General features: G+C 32.2%; 3 protein-coding genes across 5 annotated transcripts; 2 read left to right on the top strand and 1 right to left on the bottom strand.

Moving 5' to 3' along the window:
• Positions 1–4,122: 4,122 nt before the first annotated feature.
• On the top strand, positions 4,123–8,214 carry LOC130973813 (uncharacterized). Its single transcript, XM_057898485.1, has 4 exons — positions 4,123–4,214; positions 7,439–7,478; positions 7,569–7,700; positions 7,951–8,214. The coding sequence occupies exons 1-4, from the start codon at positions 4,123–4,125 to the stop codon at positions 8,212–8,214; spliced, it is 528 nt and encodes a 175-aa protein (XP_057754468.1).
• Positions 8,215–12,931: 4,717 nt separating this feature from the next.
• Positions 12,932–20,295, top strand: LOC130934197 (vacuolar cation/proton exchanger 3-like). Of its 2 annotated transcripts, none has more exons than XM_057863849.1 (12): positions 12,932–13,271; positions 13,370–13,716; positions 13,799–13,866; positions 13,949–13,977; positions 14,337–14,533; positions 14,643–14,855; positions 16,885–17,016; positions 17,720–17,836; positions 17,912–17,965; positions 18,277–18,393; positions 19,273–19,366; positions 19,981–20,295. In XM_057863849.1, the coding sequence occupies exons 2-12, from the start codon at positions 13,372–13,374 to the stop codon at positions 19,989–19,991; spliced, it is 1,377 nt and encodes a 458-aa protein (XP_057719832.1). In that variant the 5' UTR covers positions 12,932–13,271; positions 13,370–13,371; the 3' UTR covers positions 19,992–20,295. The 2 variants fall into 2 exon arrangements, with proteins under 2 accessions (XP_057719832.1, XP_057719787.1); XM_057863804.1 differs by having other exon boundaries at positions 12,934–13,271; positions 13,366–13,716.
• A 410-nt stretch (positions 20,296–20,705) lies between these two features.
• On the bottom strand, positions 20,706–26,271 carry LOC130934303 (ribulose bisphosphate carboxylase/oxygenase activase, chloroplastic). Of its 2 annotated transcripts, XM_057863906.1 has the most exons (11): positions 25,773–26,271; positions 24,896–24,905; positions 24,462–24,524; positions 23,973–24,086; positions 23,715–23,776; positions 23,229–23,283; positions 22,916–23,117; positions 22,612–22,718; positions 22,437–22,492; positions 21,507–21,599; positions 20,706–21,003 (listed from the first exon to the last, which is right to left on the bottom strand). In XM_057863906.1, the coding sequence occupies exons 1-11, from the start codon at positions 26,232–26,234 to the stop codon at positions 20,896–20,898; spliced, it is 1,332 nt and encodes a 443-aa protein (XP_057719889.1). In that variant the 5' UTR covers positions 26,235–26,271; the 3' UTR covers positions 20,706–20,895. The 2 variants fall into 2 exon arrangements, with proteins under 2 accessions (XP_057719889.1, XP_057719933.1); XM_057863950.1 differs by lacking the exon at positions 21,507–21,599.
• Positions 26,272–26,781: the final 510 nt, after the last annotated feature.

Here is a 26,781-nt window from a genome sequence, read left to right as displayed (position 1 = left end):
GAACATGGAAATATTACAGCTTTATGTTAGTTAATGAAGAAATATTTGTCTGCTTTTTAGGGGTAAGTTAATCTTAGGAATCATTTAGAGTTAGTCAATTTACACCATCACAAGTTTTAAGTCTTTATCTACAACTTTAGTTCCTCAACAAAGTCAATAGTAACTTGAGAGTTTCAACATCTGATGATAATTAACATTGTTGAAGTTTATTCATTTAATCAATTCATAGCCTTTTGTTGCTTGTTTCTACTGTTACTTTCCGGTTGATGATGGATAATTTATCGTTTCTTTTTTATTTTGCAATAAACATCACTTTTGGTTCTAATTTGTGGCCATGATGCTGTATGGAGGGACTTCATTCAATGGCCGTGGATAGTCCTCTGATGTATTCTTGAGTTTCAGGGGTGAAGACACAAGGAGGAACTTTATAGGCTCACTTTATCCAGATGGTTGGTTTTCATTCTAGCGATTCCTTTTTTTTTTCCCTAAGTAATTGATTTTTTTGCATGTTTTTTTCTAAGTAATTGATTTTTTTTACATATACTCTATGGATTCTGAGTTTGTTGAACACTTGAGCACGTATTTAGTTGCGCACAAATTACTGATTGTTTTCTTAAATTGTTTAGATTGGTGATTGGAAATTTTATATCCAAAGTAATAATAAATTATACTACAAATGGTATACCCAAAGTAATTATCAACTTTAGAATGAAAAGAACCATCTGCAAACATACTAAAATGAACATCTGTCTTAGTTTAAATGACTTAAAATATAGTACATAATTTATCTCAATCATTAATGTGAAAAAGAAAATTTAATGGATAAGAGCAATATAAACAGCAAGAATTCTTATTGTATTAATCAATTACACTAAGAATTCTTGCTATTAGACACACTGATTAATTTTTTCATTTATTGGACACTTAATATAATAGTGACATATTTTATAATTTATTAGTTTAAATTTTAAGAAAATGACTACAAATAGTATATCCAGCCTACCTAATAAAATGAACATCCAAATTAGAATGAAAATAACCACCAGCCTACCTAATAAAATGAACATCCAGCCTATTTCAGTTTTTCTTTTAATTTTTTTGTTTACGTTAACACAACAGAGTAATAAATTGTACTACAAATAGTATACCCAAAATAACCATCCACTTTAGAATAGATAGAACCATCCGTTATTATAGTAAAATGAACATCCGTCTTAGTTTAAATTGCTTAAAATATAGTACATGATTTATCTCAATCACTATGCAACTTGTTATTGAGCTTTCAATCCATCTTAATAAAATGAACATACTTTGACATGAGGCACATATTTACGGGTCATAATTGAACATAATTTTTCAGAAACTTAATAATCTTATTTTTTAAATTTAGAATAATCTCTGTAGTCTGCACTAATGCTCATGTTGATGAAATTTAGCATATTGCATGGGTTTTAATTTTTTTTTATGCACAGAAAAATCTTAATGTTTTATTATTTTAGAGGAAAGAATGAAAAGAGTAGAAAAGAAAGATAGTGGGAATTATATCACTAGAGAAGATATGAAACCAGAAAATAAAACTGAGGCATGTGCATAAAAATTCTGATGGCACAAAAAAATTGTCAGTTTTTATCTTGATTTAAACATACAAATTTATATAATATGAAAATTAATAAGTGAACAATTTAAAATTGTGTGAAAAATTAAAGTAACCAACTACAATTATTGGTGAAGGCTAATTCATCAAACTTGATATCTAAATGTAAATAATGATCTGCAATATTTCACACCTAATTAGCACAATACACTGTTCAAGACCAAAAAGATTGTTACAATCACACCTAAACTAAACAACAAAAAAATAAAATGTAACAAATTAGCATGATCATGTTCCCTCTTTCATCTTGGATCAATTGTTATGTCAAATACCTTCTCTTGAGGTGGCTCTCCATTCTGATAGTTTGGCATTGAATTCTTTGGCTGCACCTTTTTTGTATCATTGCTAAGTTTTTTACCCAAGAAATGGCTAGCAAAGTAGTACTGAAATATAGGATGATGACAAAACATACATACTTAACCTAGTTTGGCAAAGTAGCACTGAAAAGAAGTGTCTGAACTTTGCTAACATCTTGTACCTTACCTGTAAAAATCAAGGATAATTGATATTCTGAAAAAAAGAAGGAAGCTACAGAGTAAAAAATCAAACACTAGCATGGAATATTGGTGGCCTCAAATAATTTATAAATTATAGATTTAGAAAAATGAAATTTGGCCAAAGAGGCAAAAACCAAGTCCACAAGGGCGTGCAGATATTCGGCGGCCAGACAACGGCGACGGGAAGCTCCTAGTCGATGACCGACGCTCGACGGTAACACGAGAGAGGCGTGCGGGATGATGGCAGCAGTGAACACCAAGCATGAAGGAAACACTTCAATTGTGCGGGAGGACCGGTTGGGTAGCGCCGACTGCTCAGGATGCAACGGACTTCATGGAGGTTGGTTCTCTAGCACCGGCGGTGGGGCTTTCTTCGGTGACTGCTTGTCAAATTGGGGGAGGGGGTTTCTGCTAGGTCAAAAGGAGAGGAAGGGTTAGATGAAGGAGATAATAATAAATGGAGAATCTTAATTTCATTCGAATTTGAAATTTGAAATAAATAATAATTAATTATTTTAATTATTATTTGATTTTAATTATAAAATTATCCTTATTGTACACATTGTAGAGCAATTACATTGGCTCCTCGTACTTTTCTATATCATTTTTGTACATTGTAGCTTCATCCCTCCTTTCAATATTCAGAATCTTACCTCTTAGAGGTAAAATGGCCTGCACCAAATTCGCATCTCATGTATATTATATAGTACCAAGCAAATATCAACTCCAATTACTCAACTAAAGTTTGATTCTTTTCCTTGAGCAATTGGACAATGTGTTTAAAATATGAGAACTGTACTAAACAGAGGTAAACTCCAATTACTCAACTAATGTTCAAACTTTAATTGGAGTACTAGAATTCAATTCTTTGATACAATAACATAACAAACTCAATTGGAATTTAATTGCATTGTATAAAAGGGGGGGTGATAAAAGCTCAAGTCTAAACCACCAAAGCACTCCAATGGTCCCAAGTCCAAACATCCTATGCCTCTTCACCCCATTTTGATAGTGTCTTTTAATAAGGAAACTTCATAATTAACTCTCAAAGGAATGAAATTACAACGTTATTCCTTTCTCTGAAGGAAATCATCATTTTCACATACAAGACATACATCCATACATACATATATGTTTAGCAATCTAACACAATCAACATTCATTCAATGTCACCAATTCTTAATTTTCTCAGCATATAACAAAAAAAGTTAAGCAACTTTCCTCAACTAATTCTCAATTGAAACTTGAAAGAGAAAGAAATTGATGGGAACAAGGATATTATACCTGGCCTCCATGGAAACTAAAGACATGCACAATGGAGAAGAGGAATTCGCGACAAACAAAAACAGGGACAGAGCCAGGGTCATCCATGTTCTTCCTCATCATAACCCTCACATCATCCATATTATCCAATGATAGAGTCGTACATGCATGTGTCATGGACGCTCCCACTCTGGTGCAGAAGCTCATCACCATTCTCTCTAAGGTGGTCGATGGCCATCCACGAAGGAGGAGAGCAACTAAGGAGAAAGAAGTTTTTTTGAGGTAGGGATAAGTGACGAGAAACACTGAAAAGAAGGGTTCTCATTTTAGTTTTTTTTTTTCAAATATTAATTACTTTTTAATTTAATTTATGAGGATAAAATAGTCATTTTTAGTTATGTAGTGTTCTTGTGTTTTTTTCAACCAAACATAATATTAGACACTACACTAGTATCATGTCTATTATTTCTAAACACTATACACAAACACAAATATTTTATGTCTATGTCTCAAGTGTATATGTCTTAATGTCTATGTCTCAATACATACACAAACCAAATGAAGCCTAAACAAACGCTAACCTAGTAAACTTGAAGTGCAGCAAATTGAACCCATGTGAAGGCATTATACTTCATGACATTAACTTCCAATTTGGAAATACGCTTAAAAGATTGTTATCCCAACATTTGAACTCATTATGTATTAGGGATGGCGAAAAAACCCGAATTTGCGGAGATCCACGGGAAAAACCTGCAACAGGAAGCAAAATCGGGAGCTGCGAAATTTTCACAGGGACGGGGGTAGGAATTGAGGAACCCGCTCCATGGGGACCCGCTAAATATCCTTTAGTAAATTACTAAAATATTCTTTATACACACACACACACACAAAAGTTAACATGAAACCTTAAATCCCTATATGTTTAGTTTTTTTATTTAGACATAAATCAATGATATGGATAATATCTAAATTTACACCAACTAATTATTCAAATTTGTATTATTATAGGAAGGGAGTACTATCACCGAGCTATGATCATCAATCAAGAGTTGTTAACGTTTTTATTTCGTTTTATTTTAATTTGTATATGGAAGATTTTGAGTTCATATTATTATGTTAAATGTGTTTGAATTATCTTTAATTTGGTACATTTTAGTTGAATTGTATGAAATTTTATTGTGGTTTTATTTTTTTTTTAAATTTAATATCCACATATACCCACAGGTATTTGCGTTTCCCAAGGGAGAATAAATGGGGACCCGTGATGGAGATGAGGTGGGGACGGAAGACAATTTCCTAAACGAGGGCGAAAAAGTAGGGGGAAGGACTCCGCCCCCCATGGATACTCACTGCCATCCCTATCATGTATCAATGTTCAACCTACCTTTAATTTGAAGGAATTCAATTCCCGCCACTTTGCCTAAAAATACCACTTATGCCAACAGTGTCAGTGCCAACAAAGATACAATTACCAACAATGCAAATTGTAAAAGAGATTAGTTGGGAAAATGGATGGCATGATCTCAAATATTTTGTAAAACATGTATTATTGCATGCTATACATCTTATGAGTTACGATGCTGTGTTGGGTGCAAGTTTTTTTATAAAGCTATTGTTTGTGAACAACTCGGTTATAATCCCACACATCACAATATAATAAACACCCAAATTGATCCTAAAAAATTATATGTTAGACACTTTGATCTTAACATATTTTTGTTTTTTATAAGCTTTTGAGAATTATTTTCATCGGATAGATTGAACTATAAGAAAAATGCTGAGTACCATCGAAATTACCGTCAGATTTAGCGTCGACTTGTACCAGCGGATTTACCGTCAGATTTTTTGACGGAAAGGAGGAGAAATTCGTCGCCATAAAAGGTTACCATTGGAAAAGATTTTCTGTCGCTAAAGCTGATGGTAATTATTAGCGCAAAAATATAAATCAACGATGCCAATGTTATCGCCGGTTTTTTAGGGGTATATTCTGCCGGTATAACTATTTAATGAAACACGTCGTTTTGATGATTTATCGTCAGAAAAATCCGATGGTAAAATTGGGTTAAAATTTAAACGCATAACTCTTCCCCCTCACTTATCCGAACGCTATCTCTCTCCCTTCTCATCTTCTCTCTCCGTCACCGTCAAACCATCACCGTCGTCATCGTCGCTACCGCCTAGAGTACCCACTGAAGCTACCGCTACATGTTGTCGTCGATTCTGATGTTGTTGATGTCCTTGCCATATCCTCTGCCGTGGTTGTGGTTCACATCGCTGCCACTACTGCCTCTGTCACCACCACATTAAAGAGACCCTGCAGCCACTATCATTAGATTTATTGTTGGTATGGTTATTTTATGTTTACATATTAATTTGTGACTTTAGCATTTTGTAGGGTTTAGGTTAACTCAGTGGTTAAATTTGTTTAATGAAGTATATGATTAGAATTTGTTGTGTTAATTTAATGGATGTAAAATCAAATAATGTTAGAGTAGGTTAAGTAAGGTGAGATTAAGAGTGCTTGAGTTGTTAGAAGATTTTAGTATGTTTAGTGAATGAGTTTCTTTCAATTGCATTAAACTTATGTCACTTATTTTTGTCGTGCCTTTTGTTAGTTTGGTGAAATTATAATTAGATTTCAATTAATTGGAATAATGAGTTTTACTTATTCTTTCAAATTAGTTTCTGATTTAATTTCAGCTTGTGAATTTAATATGTTGTCTTTTTTATTAGGACAGTGCTATTTTCTCTTAGATCAGTTGGAGTTTGCTTTTTTTTTTTCTGTATGTGCAGTAATATTTTAGGTGGATTTTCTATCACTGAATATAATAAATTGTTTAAATTTTATGTTTGGCTTACTTTTCTTAGGGTAGAGTTTTAGGACGGAAGTGAAAAAATGTCGTATAGTGGCACCTTCTCGAATCCCTTGTTTGCTAGAAAATTGTGGAGTTATGAGGGGTTGCGCACTAGAATAGTTAGGATTTGATGTTTTGGTGAATGCGTGTATGTTGTAATTTACTCCTGCAGTTGTTTCCTATGTGAAAACTGTTATATTTATTTGATGGATGTCTCTGAATTAAGGAGAATTTTTGCTGAATTAATGTTTAAATTGTGTAAAACATGTTTGGTTTGTTAGAAAATGATATTTGTATTTCGTGAAAGATTCTAATTATAGGGTACACTCTGCCAAATTTTCTAAAAAGTTTAATAATTTGTGTTATTCATTGAATTCTAGGGTGTGTATTTTAATATGATTCTAAGTCACCGTCTATAAATTATGAGAGGGATACCGATGGCCGGGGGGTTTAAAACCTGAATTTTTTGAGGGACTTGATGCGTTTGTCGTGCATGTCTTTAGCACGGAAGCGTTTAGATCTGAAGGAGTATTTAGGTGTCCGTGTCAAAAGTGTCAGCTGATTAAGTGGTTAGGACCTATGGACATAACGTTTCACCTCTACCATAACGGGTTCATGGATGGGTATTGAATGTGGATGGAACACTGAAAAGTGGACGAATAGGTAATTAATCGGTTTGCTTCTAATTTGAATAAGTCCAATTGTCAATCAACGAGGGTTCGGGTGGTGAGAGATCTAAACATAGAAGAAATAATTTGAAAAGCTAACCAAGAGAGATACAACGAGATTGAGGGCACCGTGAAGAACAGAATTCAGATTGAGGGTAGCATCTGTAAAGCATTCCTACCTATAAAAACATCCACATTTGCTCATTCTATTTTTAGCCTCATGTTGAGTCACGTAAAATAAGGGAGTTAAGAAACGATGAGAGGGAAGAATCCTCATGTTGGGCAGTGACTATTGGTTAGAGTAGAAGGAAATCGATGCCGCATATCTGCATGTGTTGCTTAACTGTGATATGTGAGTTTTTTAAGTCTCCATAAATATTGCAATCACTAAGATACTAACTTCTTAATCTAATCAAAACTTCTTTATCCTATTCTATCATATATGTTATTTCAAGAGGCAAATCCTAATATCTCATTGAACAATTTTTTATGTTGGTTTAGAGAATACGTCAACTTGCATTTAACTGACACAACAGCTTCGGTACTAGTTGCACTTACTTGGGGCCTAATGAATAAGGGCACTAGCTACCCAATATACAATGTTAATGGATATCAGTTCTATTTTTTACAGTGGCCAATTGAAAAGAAAACAGATAATACCGAAGTTTGGATTTGTGAAAATTTAGGCGGTGGTCATTTTGATTGGTTTAGTGTGTTGCACAACATAATTCAATTAGAGTATTTTTGTCGTACTACGTACAAGGTATGCGTGTTTAAATATGAATGGTATGATCCAAGTTCGCGACAAAGAACACAAAAGCACAAGGACTAGGATTAACACTGACATTAATGTAACCAGAAAATATAGCCACTACGATCTTTTTATTTTACCTCAAAATGCACGACAATTATACTATTTTGCTTATCCGGGTTCATGCAAGTCTAGTTGGGTGGTTGTTGTCAAGACTAAGCCAAGAAGCCATATCAAGTCTGATGATATGACAGAGGATTAGGAAGCTTATCAAATTGATGACCCAACTCCTTCAAAAACGGTGGTTGATACCGGTGAGCTGATCACCCTTAGGTCTGCTGTTATGAATGATGACATCATTAACCTTGGAATAGATGCCGACGCACTTCCACCAGAGGACGACGATCTTCAAGAAGAAGACGGGGTCGATGGCGACGAAGAAGAGGAAGACGAGTTTGATGATCGGGAAAATACCTCAGAAGAGGAGGATGGTAAACCAGAGGAAGAAGATGATGAATCTGAATAGGGTTAATGTAAACATAGTTCTGTGATATGTATTTCTTTACCAAACTTTGCGAAGAATGTAATATAGTTAGCATTGTTTTAGATATTTCAATTACCCTCATTCTGTATTTTTAATTTATATGTTTGATATTTCACATCAGGTTTAAAGCACTGTTTCAATTATTAATTATCAGGGTACATTATAGATTGATAGGGAAAGATTATTAAAAAAAATAAAAAAGACTACCATCGGAATAATCCGACGATAACAACCCAGTCAATTTTTTAAAAAAAAAATTAAAAACATTTCTATTGGTATTATCGTCGAATTATTCTACCGGTAAGATGGCGCTGAGACGTATGCTATGGTGCCAACATTACCGTCGAAAAATTTTCCACGGTAACGTCCAATAGATTTCGTTTTCTTGCTAATTATATTTCGTCGCTAAATCCAACGGAAATTACCGTCGGAGGAAAACAATCCAACGGTAAACATTTACTGGCAATGTTTATACCTTCTAATTTCTTCCAACAATAAATCCGATAACTTAATTACTGTCAGATTTTGTTCGCTTTTTCCGACAAAAAATCTAACGGTATTTAGCATTTTTTTTATAGTGTTGATCCTTTTGTTGTTTGAAAGATGAGTAATTTGTTTTAAGAATGTATTTTTTTAAACACTTAATTATCTTATAATAAAATTTGATTAAAAGTTACAAAGAGACTAATCTATTCGACAAAAGTAATTTTCAAAATCATCAAAATAATACAAATATGTGGAGGACTGAATTGTGTGATTTGAAATTATTTAAGGACCACTTTTGGCTATTTACTCCATTAAAATATACCCTTTTAGTGTTTTTTTAGGGCAAGTTACTCAAATAAATTGATTGAACTCCAAATTTACCAGATTATAACTTTCTAAAATAATAGACGTATTTACAATTTTTCTATATTTATGTAAATGCCATAGCGATTTTTAACTTACACGTAATTTGCGACAGAATAGCACAAATTATGTAGAAAAACGTGCAACTGCTGCTGAATATAGCGATTTATGAGAAAATAATGGGTAGCATAATTCCTGACACTCTGTAGCAGATTATATATACGTAGATTATTTGTACATTATTCTTATCTGAATCTTTCGAATATGTCAAGGTGGAGTTGTTAGAAGGGTCTTAAATTAATCTGTTATTAACAAAAAATTAAAAAATATGAAATTTAATAATTAGACATGTATTAATATTTTTTGGCAAGAATAAAAATAGTTATAATATAATTAACATTTGACCGTTGAAATAATAATATAATTATTTATCAAATAAGGAAAAAAACCATTAACTAAGAATCGAAGGTGGTGTTGTATGGTGGTGCATTATTTTACTTTTTTTTATTTATGGCTAATTATATGGTGCTTATGAATTGGTGTCTAATTTTTATCTAATTTATTTTTTATAGCAAATTTTAAAATTTTATTTATTTTTATTCTTTTAAATTAAATATTATTTTTTTATTTTTTTGCAAATTAGACACTATTTTTTAAGCACAATAGATCAATAGCAATCACTTTTGTTTACTTGAAAAAATAGAGAGTATAATACTCTTTTATTCTAGACAATAATAAGAGTATAATATTCAATTTTTTGTTTTAAAAAAATTTAATTCAGTTTTAAAAATTATCTTTAAAAATATGTTATTTTAAAATTTAATTTATCCAAATAATTTATTCTTACAAAAAAATTATTGTGGTAAAATTTAAAAAAGTTTATTTTTATTCTAGAAACAACAATAAATATGTATAAAAAATATTTAAAATTATTTTTTAAAAATATTAAAAAATATTTTCATTATCTTTTGAAAGTGTTTAAGGAAAGAATTAATTTTTATGTTCTGTAAAGATAAAAAAAGATTACAACTATAATCAATTATAGATAATCGTGTAAAAAATAGATAAGTTTAATTGAATGATACATAATCTACTGGATATAGAGATTATGCTACCCATTGTTTTCTCATAAATTGTTGTATTCAGCAACTATATATATTTTTTAAAAACCGTTATATTTTCTAACGATTTTTGCTTTACACGTTTTTTTTATGTAATTTGCGCAACTTAATTAGACTAGTGAATTAACTATTAGAGTAACTCAATTTTGGTTATTTTATCAGTAACTTTACAATATACATAAGTAATATGCATGTACAATCCAAGCAAAATAAATTATCATAAATGTCTTTTCTCTAGTGGTTTTTGTTTTGTTAAGTTTTTGACTTAGGTCTTGCAAATAAAGTACTCTGAAGTCTGAAAAATAAAAATATGCGGCACATTTTTGTCAACATGGTAAACAATTTTTTTTTTTGAAAGAAAAAAAGTGTTGTGCTAGCCGAATCATTAGCTTGTGGATAATGGAGATACTCATATGATCCATCAATCTCAGTACGTGGGCCTTAAAAGATTGGAAGTGAACTGATTGCTTATAAAAGTTCACAATTTTAGGACCAAATAAAAAATTTTACAATTTTTGGTTTTTGAAAAAAAAAACCCTTTTAAAAAGAATATAATTTGGTAGATCGATAAATTACTAAAAATATACTCGAATTATTTTAGCACGATAAAAATGTCTTCGAATTTGGTTATGGATTAAAATATCCTCAAATAGTTTGATAACGTGTCAAAAATACTCAACTGTATTACTGTAACAAGAGAATTGCTCTATTATTAAATGTGACATGACTCACTTACAAATGTTAGAGTCTCATTTGTCACATAAAAAATTTCATTTGTTGTATCGTTATTTTTTATTAACGTAGAGCGTCACAGTTCACAAATGTATATTTTTATCGTATTTTAAAATAATTTAATATTATTTTCGTCAATAACAAAATTTAAAAGCATTTTTATTAGAAAAAAATAATTCGAATGAATTTTCTTTTATCTTGGTAGATAATATATTTTTGAGCAACAATTTAACTTTAAACGTTGGTCATAAGCGTAGAATTCAATCCTTTCATGTCAACCTCCAAAATTAATTTTCTTAGAAGAGACATCAATCTTTGATGAGTTGATGATAAGACTACAAATAGCGTAATAATGCGTCAATTTCTTTATATGCATGGATGATAAACATGCTCAGTGCAAGCTTTCCGTGATGTGCTAGTTAAGTAGTTATGGTCCATTTGTATCAATACATTATTATTTGTACTAAAGTATTAGTTGTTTTATCAAAATCAGAAATTCAAATAGACAAATATGCACACCACGACGACACTACAGGTATAGATTATGAGGGTGAATGAATTCTCTCCATTTTTTCTTTAAATGAGTTTGTGGTTTGTCAATTGCAATTTTAACATCCCTTGAAAAAAAAAAGAGAAATTTCTTTATAGAAAAAAAAAAACTTGAGACTAAAACTCATATGAAACAATTAATGCATATAAAATAGTCAACCAAATTAGTATACAATAAAAATTAACTACTATAAACATATATTAAACAAATATGAATATAAAAATATATAAAATACATAATAATTAATTTAATAACTAAATTTTAATATACACATAATCTTTTTATGAAACAATTAGTTTATTTTTCAAGATTGTATTTAATTTTAACGACAGAATAAAATAAAACCTAAAAATAAGATATACAAAATAGGGATATAAAAATTAATATTTTTATATTTTATTTTATAATAAACTGAATATAAATAGAACTAATAATAAATTGTGTTTCTATATATTTTTGACAAGAAGGACATAAAATATATAAATTGTTTATGTTTTACCTACCAAACACAATTTTGTGTTTTTCTATTTATGTCTTACTATCTTGTCTTTGTAAATAAATATATATTCAATAATTAATATATTAATTCTTCAAAAAATATTTAATTTTTTTTAAACAAAAATGAACATCAATTTCATTGACTGTATATTATTAATATGGAAAGTGCTAGGGAAACAATAATTATGTTGAGCAACATGAACAATCACCAATCAAATACAAATACATTACACCCTAATTTAATGCTACTCATTAAATTTATTTTTTTAACTCTATTAATTCATATTATTCATACATTGTTCAATAATATTATTAGTTATTTATATTTTTCCTATTAATATAGATTCATTGCTAAACAACAACAATAATAATAATACTTTTTCCTCAACAATAACCAATTCAAATTATTAAAATGATATTTTATTTCGGAAAGGCAAGAAAAGAACGTATTTTTATTTATTGCATATTATGACCTCTGGAATGACACGGTAATAAACAAATTTAGCAAAAGACATGCTGCGAGCCAGCGAGCGGTTTGCAAATTAGATAGATTTAGACATTAGACATTTAGTTGTGGGGATCCGAAATTAATTAAATTGAAAAGACAAATGCGGAAAGAAGGAAGATGTAAAGTACTCGCGCGAGATATGTGTTTTGGTAATTTAGCATTACAAATTTAGGATCTACATCCACATGTATTGTATTAAATCCAAATGAAATAATAATGATAATATAGTGCATTAATTATAGGATTATAGATATACGAGGGGATCGAAATAAAGATGAAGTAAGAACAAAGAAAGAGGTTTGGTAGCTTCCAAGAAGCTTCCTAGTCGTGACTCTCCATTCGCCAACTTGCCGGCCATCGAACGCCAAGCCAAGCCACAACAACAATAGTAGCAAAGAAATTTCAAACAAAAACAATTACCCAAAATTAACCTCTAGTATCTATCAAGCAAATAAAATCTGCTCTATTTCTCTTTATTTTCCTTTTCTTTTCTCCTCCTCCTCCTCCACTTCTTCCTCTTCCATTTCTTTTCTTCTTCTAGTCCCCTGCTCTCCAAAATCGCAACACATAATAATAATAATAATAATAATAAATAAATACAAATATTTTCTTGCTCCCCTTTGAGTGAGCTGTATCTGCTACAACAGTCCACTGCCCTTCCTCCCTGCCTTGCCGCGGTGTGGGCTCCACCGACACCGATTCGACTTCGCCGGAGCTGGATCCTTAGCTGGCGCTGCTAGCTGCTATATATCTTCAATCTGTTATACTCACACAAGTGGAAGTAATTTGCAATTCGCACTTTCATGCTTTTGTTTTTGGATCTACGATGTTGGTTGGAGCAGGCAGTTTTATTTAACTTTCCAACTTTGATGCAGATAGGTATGCGGATGGAGTCTCCAGATTTCGACGAAGAAGAGGAGATTCCGTTGAAGGAGGAAACTTCCTTTTCCTCTTCTTCGTCTTCGCCGACGAAAGGAAGACTAACTCATCACAGTCACAGTCATGGTAATCATCACAATCACAGTAATCGCAACAATCATGCTTTCAGTTTCGAGACCACCACGGCGGCCGTGCTCTCTCCAGATTTACCCAAATCTTCTGTATTCAGGCTTTTGCGGATCACACGAATCAGGAGTCTTTATGTAGTCTTAATCAAAGCCAAGATCAACCTACTCCTCCCCTTTGGTCCACTCGCCATTGCCCTCCATTACCTCACCGGAAAACATGTATGCTTAATTTCCTTCCTTTTTTCGTTCCACTCTTTATATTCCATTGCCATTCACATCAATCTTTGTAATCTCGTAATAGGGATGGGTGTTCTTCTTCAGCTTGTTGGGTATTGCTCCTTTGGCAGAACGTTTGGGTTATGTTACTGAGTACGTTTCTTCCTTTGATCTTCTATTACCTTATTATAACTATAACTATAACTAACGCTCGCGCCTATTTACTCTTACGTAGGCAACTTGCATTCTACACGGGACCAACAGGTATATTACTTCAAATCTTTTCCTTTGTTCCATTCTGAACTATTTATTATTTTGAAAAATTGGTACATCAACCATTCGGTGTATCAAAATGCATCCAGTTATGAATGTACCAGATATTTTGGAATTGAGGGAGTATAATCTAAGGCTGAGTATTGTAGATCAATTTAATCGGGAGATGGTTTTGGTCAATAACTATGTTGTATATTTTGTTTAATAAATCTCTGCTTTTTTTTTACTTTCTCATTTGTCCTGTTCTAGTTATTGCTTAATTTGTTGATAAAAAATGTTATTGCTTAATTCCTTTATTTTTATTTTTTTTTTGTGTCAATTGAAATGAATTTTTGTTGGTGTGTGTGCAGTTGGGGGTCTGCTCAATGCCACATTTGGCAATGCAACTGAAATGATTATATCCATCTTTGCATTGAAAAACGACATGATTAGGGTTGTTCAACAATCGTTACTCGGCTCAATCTTGTCGAATATGCTCCTAGTTCTTGGATGTGCATTCTTTACCGGTGGGATTGTCCACTACAAAAAGGTGCAGGTTTTCAATAAGGTAGATATCATCATGATCTGACTGAAATTATTGCTTGCAGCAATTGTTTCTTTGTGTTTGTGTCCTCCTGATGTCACAGAGTTCACGTTGTAGTTGGCCTTTGGAACAGGCCGCTGCTGTTGTCAATTCCGGGTTGCTGTTGATGGCTGTGATGGGCATACTTTTCCCGGCGGTGCTTCACTTTACTCATTCGGAGGTTCACCTTGGGAAGTCGGTGTTATCTCTATCAAGATTTAGCAGCTGTGTAATGCTAGTTGCGTATGCGAGCTACCTTTTTTTTCAACTTAAGAGCCAGCCCAATCTTTATAGTCCTGTGGATGAGGTATGTTCTTTTGTGGCCGGTTTAGTTTTTCTTTTTTGTTTCTTTGTATCTCTTGGGTTAGTGGTTATAGAAACAGCCACTGATGTAATTATCAGGTTAAGCTGCGTATATTATGCCCTTTGGGTGTATCCTTTTCCCGGACCCTGCGTTAACACGGGATACTTGTGCACCGGGATGCCCTCTTAGGTTAGTGGTGTATGATTATTCATTATTTTGTCATCCCTTAAGTTTCCTCTGCATAGCAAACATTAGATGTTTAAATCTCTGATATCTCACATTTTTGGAGGAGATGAATGGATTTTTACTGTGTGTGTGTTAACTAGCACCTAGTGGTGATGAATCCAGGGCCCTCCCACCTCTTCCCCTCCTCTCCTTGTCTCTCTAATCTCGGTCTCTATACAAGATTTAGTTTGACAGTATATTCTTTTCATTGGTTATGTTTAGTTTTTCTTTGATAACACACGTTTTTCTTATCTACAGTTTTTAGATAGACAAAAATCCTTTATATAGAGCAATGCTAACTTTTTACTTTTTAGCAACTTTCACTCTTTTTGTTGGACTCAAATGTTGCTTCAATTTGTTTATTTTTTAATCATGTTAATGAAGATATCCATTGTAGTACTTCAATCCATTGTACTAAATAAATTTCTCTCTCCTAGTAATTGCTAACTTTATAAATTATTTTTTCAAATACTAATTCCATTATAAAAAGTTATTATGTTAGTTTTTTCCCCATAAAAAACAAAACACTTAAAGGAATGTGTGTTTCTAAAATTAGATTATTATATTATTATTTTTTCAATTTTGTTTTCTGTAAGTGGATTATTATCATTTTAACTTCTTATAAAAATATAATAATAGAAAAATCTAAATTTGTCTAGATACTAGTAATATAAGATTTTGGTATATAATTTTTACTAAGCAGTTAAATAAATAATATATGATATAATTAAATAATTTAATTACACCACAAATAATTAATAGGAGAGAGAAATATCCATAACCCTATATATCAATATCATCAATTCATCATCATCATCATCAACATGGAGAGAAGATGAAAGGGATATTATAGTAAAACAAAATGAGTGAGTGATGCAAATGTTCACTCAATGAGGTTAAGATTAGCATTTCTCATACCTCATATATGTGCAATACAATTAGTTCCATTCGAATTTATATACCTATATATAAAGAGGATTGGAGAGAAGATTAGAGTATGCTTTATTTTTCTTAAATAAAACAAAAGAATTTAGCCACTCCTACTTTTGATGAAACCCAAGATGATAGATTAAAGAAGTTGTCATCTTGACTAATCTCACATTTTGATTACTATTCCACACATTAACGATAAACCATATTTTTATTCTATTTTTTTTAATGTTCACATTATTTAACGTAACCAAGAATTGGTGGTATATGACTATTTTTTAATTGAAAAAATGCCACCATTCTACCAGCAATGTATAAGTGTAGCAATGCTACATGACCAACAAATTTATCATTTTTGGCCAATATTTGGCCAATTCTAAACTCTAAATACGAAATTTTAAACTTTAAATTCTAAATCTTAAATCCTAATAGTATAAAAATAAGGTGTTGGCTCAAAGTGTTAGCTAATATTAATAAAAAATGTTGTCCCCTTTGTCACAGAGGATTAGATATAGACAATAATGGTTCTGGTCTCTTTCATAAAATCACGTTTATCACTTAAGATGTGCATAGTTGAGTTATCTAGCTTTGCGTGTTGGTTGATTTCAGTGTAACTGTGTAAGCGGATTATTTCTTTTGCAGCATTCATTATAAGAAAAACCATTCTTTCTCTGCTTTCTTTGTTTTTTCATTTTTTTCGCAGGGGATTAATTGTTGCTTTTAGGTGATTAGAATTTTATATTTTGACATTAGAAAGAAAATAAGTGAATGTGGTTATAAAGTTTTTATGTATGTTCAATGGCCCTTTTGCTGTTTTACACGTTTTTCTTGCATAAAATTGACCCCTCTATGTCTAATCTCCATATTTTGTGATTAGGAAGGAGTTAGTGGTGAAAATTCAGATGAGGAGGAAGAACTTGAATTAACTCAAGCGGAAGCAATAGTCTGGCTTGCTATCTTGACGGCATGGGTATCTTTATTGTCCGGGTACCTTGTAGACGCCATAGAGGTATAGCTTTAAAATCTTCCCGAATTTCTTGATCATTATGCTTCAGCATCCATCTACCCTTGAAGCTTCTTTTCTCTTCTAATGTTGAAATGGGATCTTTATAGTTTCTTCTTAATTTATATTTCGTTTTATTCTTTAATGTTGAAATTCAGATGATACAGCATATCCTTGTTCTTAACCTTGTCAATGCAACTCTTGGTTTAACCTGAATCGAATTATTAAATTCTTGGTGATGATATGAACAGGTAGAAGGAGGTTTATTTTTCTCATTAATAAGTCTATATATAATCATGATATAAAACAGAGACTTTATACTCTTATTTGTACCGACAAAAGTTCAAAGTTGGAATAAGGTCACTATTTGTTGGGCCTAGTTTCAATTGTATCTGGGAAATTACTTTTACATAGCAATGCAAGTGAAGATACCCTGATTCGTTTTTAAACATAGGTCAAGTGCAAATGTAGTACATGACCAGCTCCACATCACTGAACAATGAACACCAGAATTTATAACAAGAATGATTTGAAAACATAACGGGAATTGAAACAGACAGGAAGTTTGAAGTAGAACAAAAATTGACTTGATTCTCTGAAGAACAGTGTCCTACCTGTCTTTGTCGACAATAAATAACTTCGGTTTGTTCTTGTCCACAACCATTGCATCATCAATTGTGTTTGATATATCGTCTTTTGTCTCTTTCAGGGAGCATCTGAGTCATTAAATATGTCGATGGCATTTATCAGTGTCATCTTGCTCCCAATTGTTGGCAATGCTGCAGAACATGCAAGTGCTATCATGTTTGCCATGAAGGACAAACTTGTAAGTGGCTTTTGGAGCCCCTACTCTTTATCTGAGGGTACTGTTTAATTGCTAATGTATTCAATCTCTCTGCAGGATATCACCATTGGAGTTGCTGTTGGATCATCTACACAGATATCTATGTTTGTGGTATGGCCCTGTACTTTAAAAAAATGTGTATTTATTTATTCTTTTATAAACTAAAGATAGTAAAGTTAGGAGTTACTCTTGGTTCAAGAAGGTATTTAGGGGAGGGATATGGGAGTCGAAGCTCGAATGAGTCATCCTAGAGACTAACCACTAAGTTGTGGCTCAGACACGGTCCTGTTATTAAATGGCTCAGACTAACCTAGATTTCTTCATCTCATAGGAACATGTTTTTTCAGTTATTAACATTTTCCCAACAAGCATGGTCATCATAGGAGAAAAGGTTGATGATTCTTATTCTCTTAAATTTGTAGATCCCATTCTGTGTGGTTGTTGGATGGTGTATGGGAAAAGAAATGGACTTGAATTTTCAACTCTTTGAGACCGCCACACTTTTTATCACGGTGCTGGTAGTTGCATTTATGATGCAGGTATGCACCTCCTTATTTTCCCTTATGAATTGTGCTGTTTTGTTTCCGTATTTTATAGCCATAATTGGAGATTAATTTTCTCGTGTTGTTTAGTTATGACAGGATTCAGTGTCTAAATTACTGCAGTTGAGTGAAAAACCAATATGACTGGATAGAGATAGATTGGTTTTGGGAAAATTCTGAACCAATTCAATAATTTGTTATTTGTATATAGAAAATTACGAAATTGGAAATCTTCTTAAGTGATAATGTTTGTAAGGGAGGGGATGACCTCTTTTGGATCATTTAGTGAGACGACAAATGCTAATGCGCTCTAGAAAAAGTAAATGAAAATTAACTTTCTATTAAAGTTAAAAAGAGAGAAACAAAAAATAAAACACCCTAAATCCTATACTCTAAACTCTAAATCATAAATATGACCATTGATATAAAATATAATGAATAGAGAGCTAATATTTGTTTAATTAGCAAGGAGTACAACACTCCTTAGTAAGGAACGTTTAAGGATTCCTCATTTTAGAGAATCCAAATCCAAAATATACATATGAAGCTTCTGACATAATTGTTCCATGGTAAACCTAAATCAAGAATTAGTCAACACCACAAAAGTAATACCTAAAAAAATCTATGTTGTTTTGTGAAACGGAATTTCACAACCGCTTTTACATTTTTGTTTTGTGCCCTGTAACTAAATAAAACAAGAACAAGTTTAATTGCATAAATCATAACTATTTTGTTAGTAAATTGTGGAACATCAACAAATTGCCCTTGGAGTATGAACTGAGGTTTCAGTATGTGGTGAACTGCAAGTGTGTTTTTCTCTCTATTATTCATATTTTATGCAAATAATTCATATTTTACTACTTTTACTTTTTGCAGGAAGGAACCTCAAACTATTTTAAAGGCTTGATGCTTATATTATGCTATCTTATTGTCGCTGCCAGTTTCTTCGTACATGTAGACCCTAAAACTGGTGAGTTTACTGAAAGATATATTCATAATTCATAGTAGTTAGTTATATAATGGAGCTGAAAGCTTGTACAAGCTCTACTTTCTTGCTACTGCCAAGTTGGCATTATTGTTTCTTCCTCGTGTATCAACTAACTGTCAAGTTTTAAGCAAAGAAAATGATCGAAAAGTGTTTTGCAAAATTGGTGTTGATTCTCATTTTCGTCCTTATAGGTACAAAGTGGGTTATTTTTGGTTTCCGGAGGTTTTGATAGGTCAAAACAGTCTTCGTAAGTAACAGTGTTTAGAATTTAACACACATTTGTTACCTACGATATTATTTTGACCTATCAAAACTTACACCGGGTATTAACCCATAATCTTTTGCATTATTCTCTCCGTTTCAAAACAATTGTTGTTTTGGATTCATTGAAAAACTAATGTATTTAGACAATCCCATTATCTAGATACATTTATTTTTCAGTGAACTTAAAATGTGAAAGCGACAGTTATTTTTAAAATGAGTTACATTGAACAACGGTATAATTGCTAAAACAATAAAATTCTGAACACAATTATTTATAGAAGCGAAAAAAATCTTAATGTTATTCTGAGGTTTTGTTGTGGAATCTGTTACAGGTGATGACTAGATACCATAACGATGGACAAGTGTGTAGGGACTACAGTCCACGTTATCTTTGTTTTCCACTTCCTTAACACGCAGCAATGTATTCAAATGGGTTCTGAAGCTTCATTCATTCACCATCACCATGGCGTGGGGAAAAAGAATAACTTTAGTGACGGCGATCATTGTTGTCCTGAGCTGAAAATTTTTCAGCCGTGTATAATATTGATTTTGAAAAAGATGGATTACTGTACTGGTTTTTTTTCCTTTTAATGCCCCCCATATCTGTCATTCATTTACCAGGGAAAAGAAAAAAAAAATTCTTCAAACTAGTGTAGTCTCGTTTTTGCTTGGTTGCTCACGGTATCTCTAAATCCAACATGCCAAAGACTAATTCATTGCAGATCTGAACTCTATTAAGAGTCTGCTGCTGACTAATGAGTTATTGCATATACAAAGCAGAATTCGAACTCTCGACACTTGTTTTAAGTGGACAAATGAGTTGACCACTTGACTAATTCAAGTTGGTTGTGTAGTCTTGTTTAATCACGATGAAAATTATGAATTACAGCAAACTATTTTATCATTTTACAACACGTTTGGTATTGGTAATCCAAGATGGCTAGTTAAATCATTAAAAAAAAGAGTTTCTTGAAGAACTTGAAATACATACCATATTTTTCTCCCAAAATAGTTACTTATTTATTTACCAAAGATAGGTAACCAGGAGAGAAAGTCAGAAGATGAATACTAGTTATATAAACTAAACATTTATCATTGTTATACTAGTTACAAAAACAGAATTTGGTAGAGATAAATACACTGATCAGATGAGAGTTATTATCATTGCAACTTCAGAAGGGTTTCAGACAGATCCATTCATAATTCTTGATGAGTTGCACTGTTGCACCACATCGGCATCCTCTATATTATTCTTGTATATTCTTCATGTATTCCTTTGAAAGTTTAGTTTCCATTATTAACTGTTGTTCTTTGATCAGAGAATAACCTGACTCAACTAAAGCCTCCATTGTTTGCTATTCCATCCAAATACCAAAAACCTGTCAGTTTCCCTTTGCATTCATTTGCATTAAGCAAAACAATGTCTAGAGAGAGGAATATAATGCTAAGTATTCAAGCAGATAACTCCTGTATGACTCCAAAAACATTATCCACTTTTTTCCCTTTTTGAAGAATAATATTGTCTATGTGGAACTCTATTTAACAAATGATAGGAATAGCAAGGAAATGTTGTCGGTGAAAGAATTGATCTCACTTAACTGAGTAATAAAAGAGATAGTCACAAAAAAGAAAAAAAAAAGAGTAATAGCAAGAGATACAATATTATATATAAAATCATTAGATCCCAGAAAATCCATTAACCTACTTCATTTTGGCTATATTTTATCATTTTTAACAGAAAAATGAACACGGGCAATATTTCATCAAATGCTTATCTGATAAAAGAAAACGAATATCCATCAGCCTTACAAGCATAAGCAGGACATTTCATGAGGTTCAAGGGTCTTTATTAATTTACCTCTGGAGGAATAAATACAGGAAGACTCTGGTCCTTTTTTCTCTTGAGAAAATTCTTTCCAAAATTTTCAATGCCTCCAATATCTTCAATCCACTAAAATTCCACCACAAATATGTGTCTGTAAATTAATAGTGATTTTGTGGGGACAAAGAAAAAAGAACCAAGGAGGAGGAGGAAAGTGAAAAGAGCATGGACATCTCTAATTTACTGCTATTTGCTGCATATGAGCTTAGGATTCATAAACACAAGGTTTACAGGACTCTAATACTTGTTACTCCCAGTGTTCAGTTCACAACTAAAGTTCAATCCAAGGTTATATGGACATAGCATTGTCATGTACTCATGTTTTTAGATGAAAATATTTCAATAAAGGGTTCCATTGTTTAGAAACTGTCTCCAGACACATATAGAAACAATGAGACAAAGAAAATAGATTCTTGTACTCGTTGTTTCTGTATTTGCATCCTGTTAATACAAACATCGAACTCCTCTTTGGATGGAGGAATTAGTATCAAACCAACAAAGTCTGAGAGACTTGATGATGACTTGATGATGCCTTTAAGCAACATGGAACTTAAAATAAAAAGTAGATGTGAAATGCTAAATAGTTATGCATTCACACAAGTTAAGGGTTCTAAATTCAGATCTTTATCCATATTCGTAACACAGATTGGGGAACCAAGGATTTTTAACTCATCATAAGTTACCAAAAGGAGGGAATTGACAAATTTTGTTGTATTAATTTTGTCAATGTAGGAAACTTCAACTAATCATTTGTTTCATTGCATCTAAAGCCTATACCACTAACATTTAATGGAATAATAAAGAGGATAGTGGGATGAGACTTCGTTCGTTGTAGTAAAGGAGAAAGGTAATTGAATTTTTAGATGGAAAATCAGTATCTTAATACAAATTTGGGAATCTGAATACCTTTAAAATAGATCTGTCATATGTACGTGATCTTAAAGCTCCATAGAAGTCCAATGCTGTCAATTACCATATCGTTTTAAAAAAAAACAATGTCAAAGTGAGTTATCAGAAATGGAGTTGTCAACAGAAATGTCAAAACGTTTTAGGACCTACATGAGATGCAGATAAATTTCACCTTGATTAGGAAATGTGTTCACAATCCTTATTACTTCATCCTTAGGTATGCCATCTTTTTCGTACATTCTATGAACGATATTCACAATATCTTCATGGTTAGGTTGCCTGTTCCACATTCACATAGAACATCTTAGGGAGCATTGCATGGTTAAAATATGTAGCTTTAACAATCATGTCAAACATCAAAATATCTACCAGGAAAACCAATATAAAACTTAATACTAACCCTCAAAATCAGAACTTTAATGAAATTCATGAATGATAAGTACAATAACCCTAGAATACGAAGGATGAAAACTTACCAATAGAACTTATCCATCCTGCCATCACGTATCAGTGGAGCATAAATAGTTGAAAAATCATTCCCTGTCACAATGATTGGAATTCTGTTGGTGACGTCCGATTCTCGCCAATCTTGGCCAATACTTACTCTTGTAGGATTGTCTGATAGATTCATAAGTGTCCCAACAACGATTTGATTATTGACTGTCATTTGAGTATTCCCTGTACGAAAACAAGAAAATTATGTTCACTGCTAACAATTCTGCCAAACAACTGCAACACTATGGAAACCAACAAACTGTAATGAACAAAAATGAAAGAATATTATATTACCAAATCTACCGAGGCCAGCATCAATATCATTGATCATCAAGCAGCTCATTTTTCCCTGTATCAGGCACAAACACAATAGTAGATTGCATTAGCAGATTAAAGAATTGCAACAACTTTGTAGTGCAGCTAGAGCTATGAGGTAAAACTGGAATAAACAATTTAAGACTATTTTAGCCAAATTAGCAGAGCATTGGACTGGACATATCAGACTTCAGTGAGTCATGTTCAGCTTCCTTTCTTTGTTATTTACATTCAATTGATTGTGCATAACATCAGCATATGTTAAACATGAAGGCTTAATGCAACAATTTCACATTACCTCGGAAGATACAATCATAGCATTCAACTTCTTTTGAAAGAAAATAGAACATTATCTTTCCAATGCCAAATGTTCCATAATCGATCACATAAAGTATAAAGTATAATTTATAAAGAAAAATTTATCATAAAAAACCAAGACATACTGAAAACTTTAAAACTCCTAACTTGATTCTGGACCACTTGAGATGCTGTTCTATAGCGTTCACGAATCAGCTTTCCTGGCTCTCCTGTTAAGAAAAGTAGGATGGTGAATTCAAAGAAACTGTACATGTATATGTTTTCGTAATTATACATATTCTACGAAAGGTAAGAAATAATGAAAAATAAATATTATCTAGAATTTTCAGGTAGTTCTTCAAATATGTAGTGTTTGGAATAAGAAATTATTAATGAATGAAAAACTGTGTAAAAGAAACAACTTACCAGCTCTCTCTGATTCTAGTTCCCCAGCAGACATAATTACAGGTTCAATTCCCATGGCCTGAAATATAAGTTCTGTTTGAAATGATTTCCCTTGCCCTTTTCCTCCCCAGATACCTGAAAGAATGTGAAAAAAACTGCAGGTGAATTTAAAATAGAATGAGGAAATAACTCTCTTGTATACATATGTTTTACCTTTTCACCATGATTCAGTTTGAGTTGAGTAGTGTGAACTAATACTAGACTAAATAATCAAGCTAGGGAATATCAATATTGCATTCCCAAGAAAAGAAAGATTTTCTTTTTTAAGGAAAAGATAATAATCTCTTTGTTCCAAATATCTGCCAGTTTAAAATTTGTACCTTCACCAGCAGCACAAACTGACTACAAATCGCAAAAAAGAAACTGTGTAGCCAATATTGTTTTACTTTATTTCGCATTTTACATAAGTTAACAGGAAGATTGATTTGTATTTTTTAGTTTGTTATATACCTAGAATCAAAGGAACTTTAGTATTGAGGAGATGAGCAAGGTAGTTCTTCACAATGTGACATACTGCATACATAGGAAAAACAAATGTTACAATAATGTCCATCTTTGGGTACAATTATCACTTCAAAATTAGAAAAATTTAATAGTGGAGGAGCAATCATCATAAAGTCATAAAAACACTTGAGTTATTGCAAGCAACTAAGTGTAAATTTCCTTTAAACAAAATATACACTTATCTCACGGATTCCAGCATGGAGAAGAGCATATTCATATAAATCATAATAGTAATAGTACTATTGAGTATTGACTATTTTCAAGTCTGAATCACTTGTAGGAAAGAGAAAAATAAATGGTGTACCAATCTGTCTTATATTGCTTCAAAATGAATGAGTAATGAGAGTTTGTTGATGAAGACCCAGTTTCAGAGAACTTACCAACTTTGTCCTGTCAAAAGAAAGTCAAGAGAACCTGAAAAAATTAAATACCATCCAATATATAAAAAAGGAAACCAATCAACGATGAAATGAAAGGATGACAATTTGGCTCGTCTAAGGCAAGTAAATATACACAAATACACCGTAACTGATTTAATATGTATATATAATTTTTTATCCATTATTTTATCCACTACTACTAAGGGGGTATCGTATGTACTCATGAGCATAGTAGCTAAAATCTCGATTTAACTCTTAAAATCTTTCGATATTACGATTTTAAATGAGTTTATCGATTTTACAAAATTTGTACTAAGTCTGACGATTTTACGATTTAAATTTTGTTAAGATTTTACGTTTTACGTTTTTTATTTACTTTTTCGATTTAACATAAAATCTCGATTTTCTCTACCTTGCTCATGAGAATATGAACAAGAGAAATCTTAAAGGCTTCATTGGTTTGTTTCTTCATTTTCAATGTTTTAATTTTGCAAAGACTAAGTGAAAACATAAATGAAATATTGAAAATGAGAAGGCCAATGCAAATCAAATTCGATGTTTCTATCTTTTCTTTCATTTTTTTCCCTCATAGCAGAAAATAATAAAAATGAAACGAAAAAAAGAAAGTCAAATTCGAATTCCAAATTTCCAAAACAACCATGCTCCGTGATCATAAAATATCAACCATTGAATCAGTCATTCGTACAAACTTCATAAATATTTACAAACAAATACATTTGGTGAAGTACATGATCTCTAAAGCAAGGTTCTAAAAATAGAACTTGACATTGAATTCAGAGATCTAAAGTCTAGAGTGAATCTTCGTTTTAGAGGATCTTTACTGAAAATGGAAAATGGCGGTTAGTTGGTTAGTTACCATGAAGAGAGGAGCAATGTAATAATCGCCCTGAAGGTACTCAAAGGACCTAGTGACCTTTTGGCGATAATCAAAGACAATGTCGGAGTCCTTGCCGAGAAAATCGCCGACGAAGAGGGAGTCGATGACGCCGGCACGTTGGCCGACGGCGATGTTCATGTTATCGGCCTCTTTGCCGAGCCTGTAAAGATAGTCTCTACCTTGTGCGTCTTTTGCTTCCCACGAAGACTGCTCAGACAGCCTCTTCTTCTTCTTCTTCTCCTCCTTCTCACTGCCATCACTGCAGCACCGCACACACAGTTTTGCTCCCACTCTGAAGAAAGGTAACCGCTTCTTCTCGATGCGCATGCTTGTGTGGGCCGCACACCATCCTGATGGAATAGCAGCCATTGCACATTTGCACATAATTGGAGACTCATTCATTTCATTCTGCACAAGAAGTTCTTCAATGCCACGTGGCATCCCTCCTCTATCTTATCCCTATCCACTCGTTACTATTTGCCTGCTACTCCACTAATTCTTATGAAACCAACTGGCGAAACTAATCTAAGAACTCGGATTTTTTATTTTAATAAATAAATTAAATGAATTAATTACGGATTTAAATAATTTTAAAAATTATTATCGAAATTTGTTGCCCTTATTTATTGTATAAATAGGATTATTTTACACGTTTAGATTCTAAACGTGTAAAATAAGACATGTAAACGTGACACATGTATATTTTGTTTATACATGTAAAGTCATCTCATTCACCGTGTGCAGAGTCATATCGTTTACACAGTAAATAAGATACGTGTAAACAATTTTTCAACTGCTATAAAAAAATGTCTAATCCTTGGGATTCTTCACATTCATTTCATATCTTCTTTTGTTCCTATTTTTCACAAAAAGAAGGCAACAATGGCCAGTAATAGCGTATACATAGATTGTGTGTGTTTACCCCAATTGTCGTATGAGAAATGGCGACAATGAAGTGATATTTGAGTGTGAGAATCCGATTCTGTTG

The sequence above is a fragment of the Arachis stenosperma genome, chromosome 1, assembly GCF_014773155.1.
Source record: "Arachis stenosperma cultivar V10309 chromosome 1, arast.V10309.gnm1.PFL2, whole genome shotgun sequence".
In the NCBI taxonomy this organism is placed as follows: Eukaryota; Viridiplantae; Streptophyta; class Magnoliopsida; order Fabales; family Fabaceae; genus Arachis; species Arachis stenosperma.
Note: the sequence above shows the minus strand (reverse complement) of the source record. Positions and strands in the feature narration are given on the sequence as shown.

Excerpts from the sequence above, each read along its gene's own strand:
- LOC130973813 (XM_057898485.1), top strand. The coding sequence starts at position 4,123 with ATGGCGAAAAAACCCGAATTTGCGGAGATCCACGGGAAAAACCTGCAA. Across the intron at positions 4,215-7,438 it reads AAATTTTCACAGGGACGGGG|AGAATACGTCAACTTGCATT; the intron begins GTAGGAATTGAG and ends ATGTTGGTTTAG. Across the intron at positions 7,479-7,568 it reads TAACTGACACAACAGCTTCG|TGGCCAATTGAAAAGAAAAC; the intron begins GTACTAGTTGCA and ends TATTTTTTACAG.
- LOC130934197 (XM_057863849.1), top strand. The coding sequence starts at position 13,372 with ATGCGGATGGAGTCTCCAGATTTCGACGAAGAAGAGGAGATTCCGTTG. Across the intron at positions 13,867-13,948 it reads CGTTTGGGTTATGTTACTGA|GCAACTTGCATTCTACACGG; the intron begins GTACGTTTCTTC and ends ACTCTTACGTAG. Across the intron at positions 14,534-14,642 it reads AGGTGCAGGTTTTCAATAAG|GCCGCTGCTGTTGTCAATTC; the intron begins GTAGATATCATC and ends CCTTTGGAACAG.
- LOC130934303 (XM_057863906.1), bottom strand. The coding sequence starts at position 26,234 with ATGCCACGTGGCATTGAAGAACTTCTTGTGCAGAATGAAATGAATGAG. Across the intron at positions 23,777-23,972 it reads ACTAGAATCAGAGAGAGCTG|GAGAGCCAGGAAAGCTGATT; the intron begins GTAAGTTGTTTC and ends TTTTCTTAACAG. Across the intron at positions 23,118-23,228 it reads TGCTGGCCTCGGTAGATTTG|GGAATACTCAAATGACAGTC; the intron begins GTAATATAATAT and ends GTTTTCGTACAG.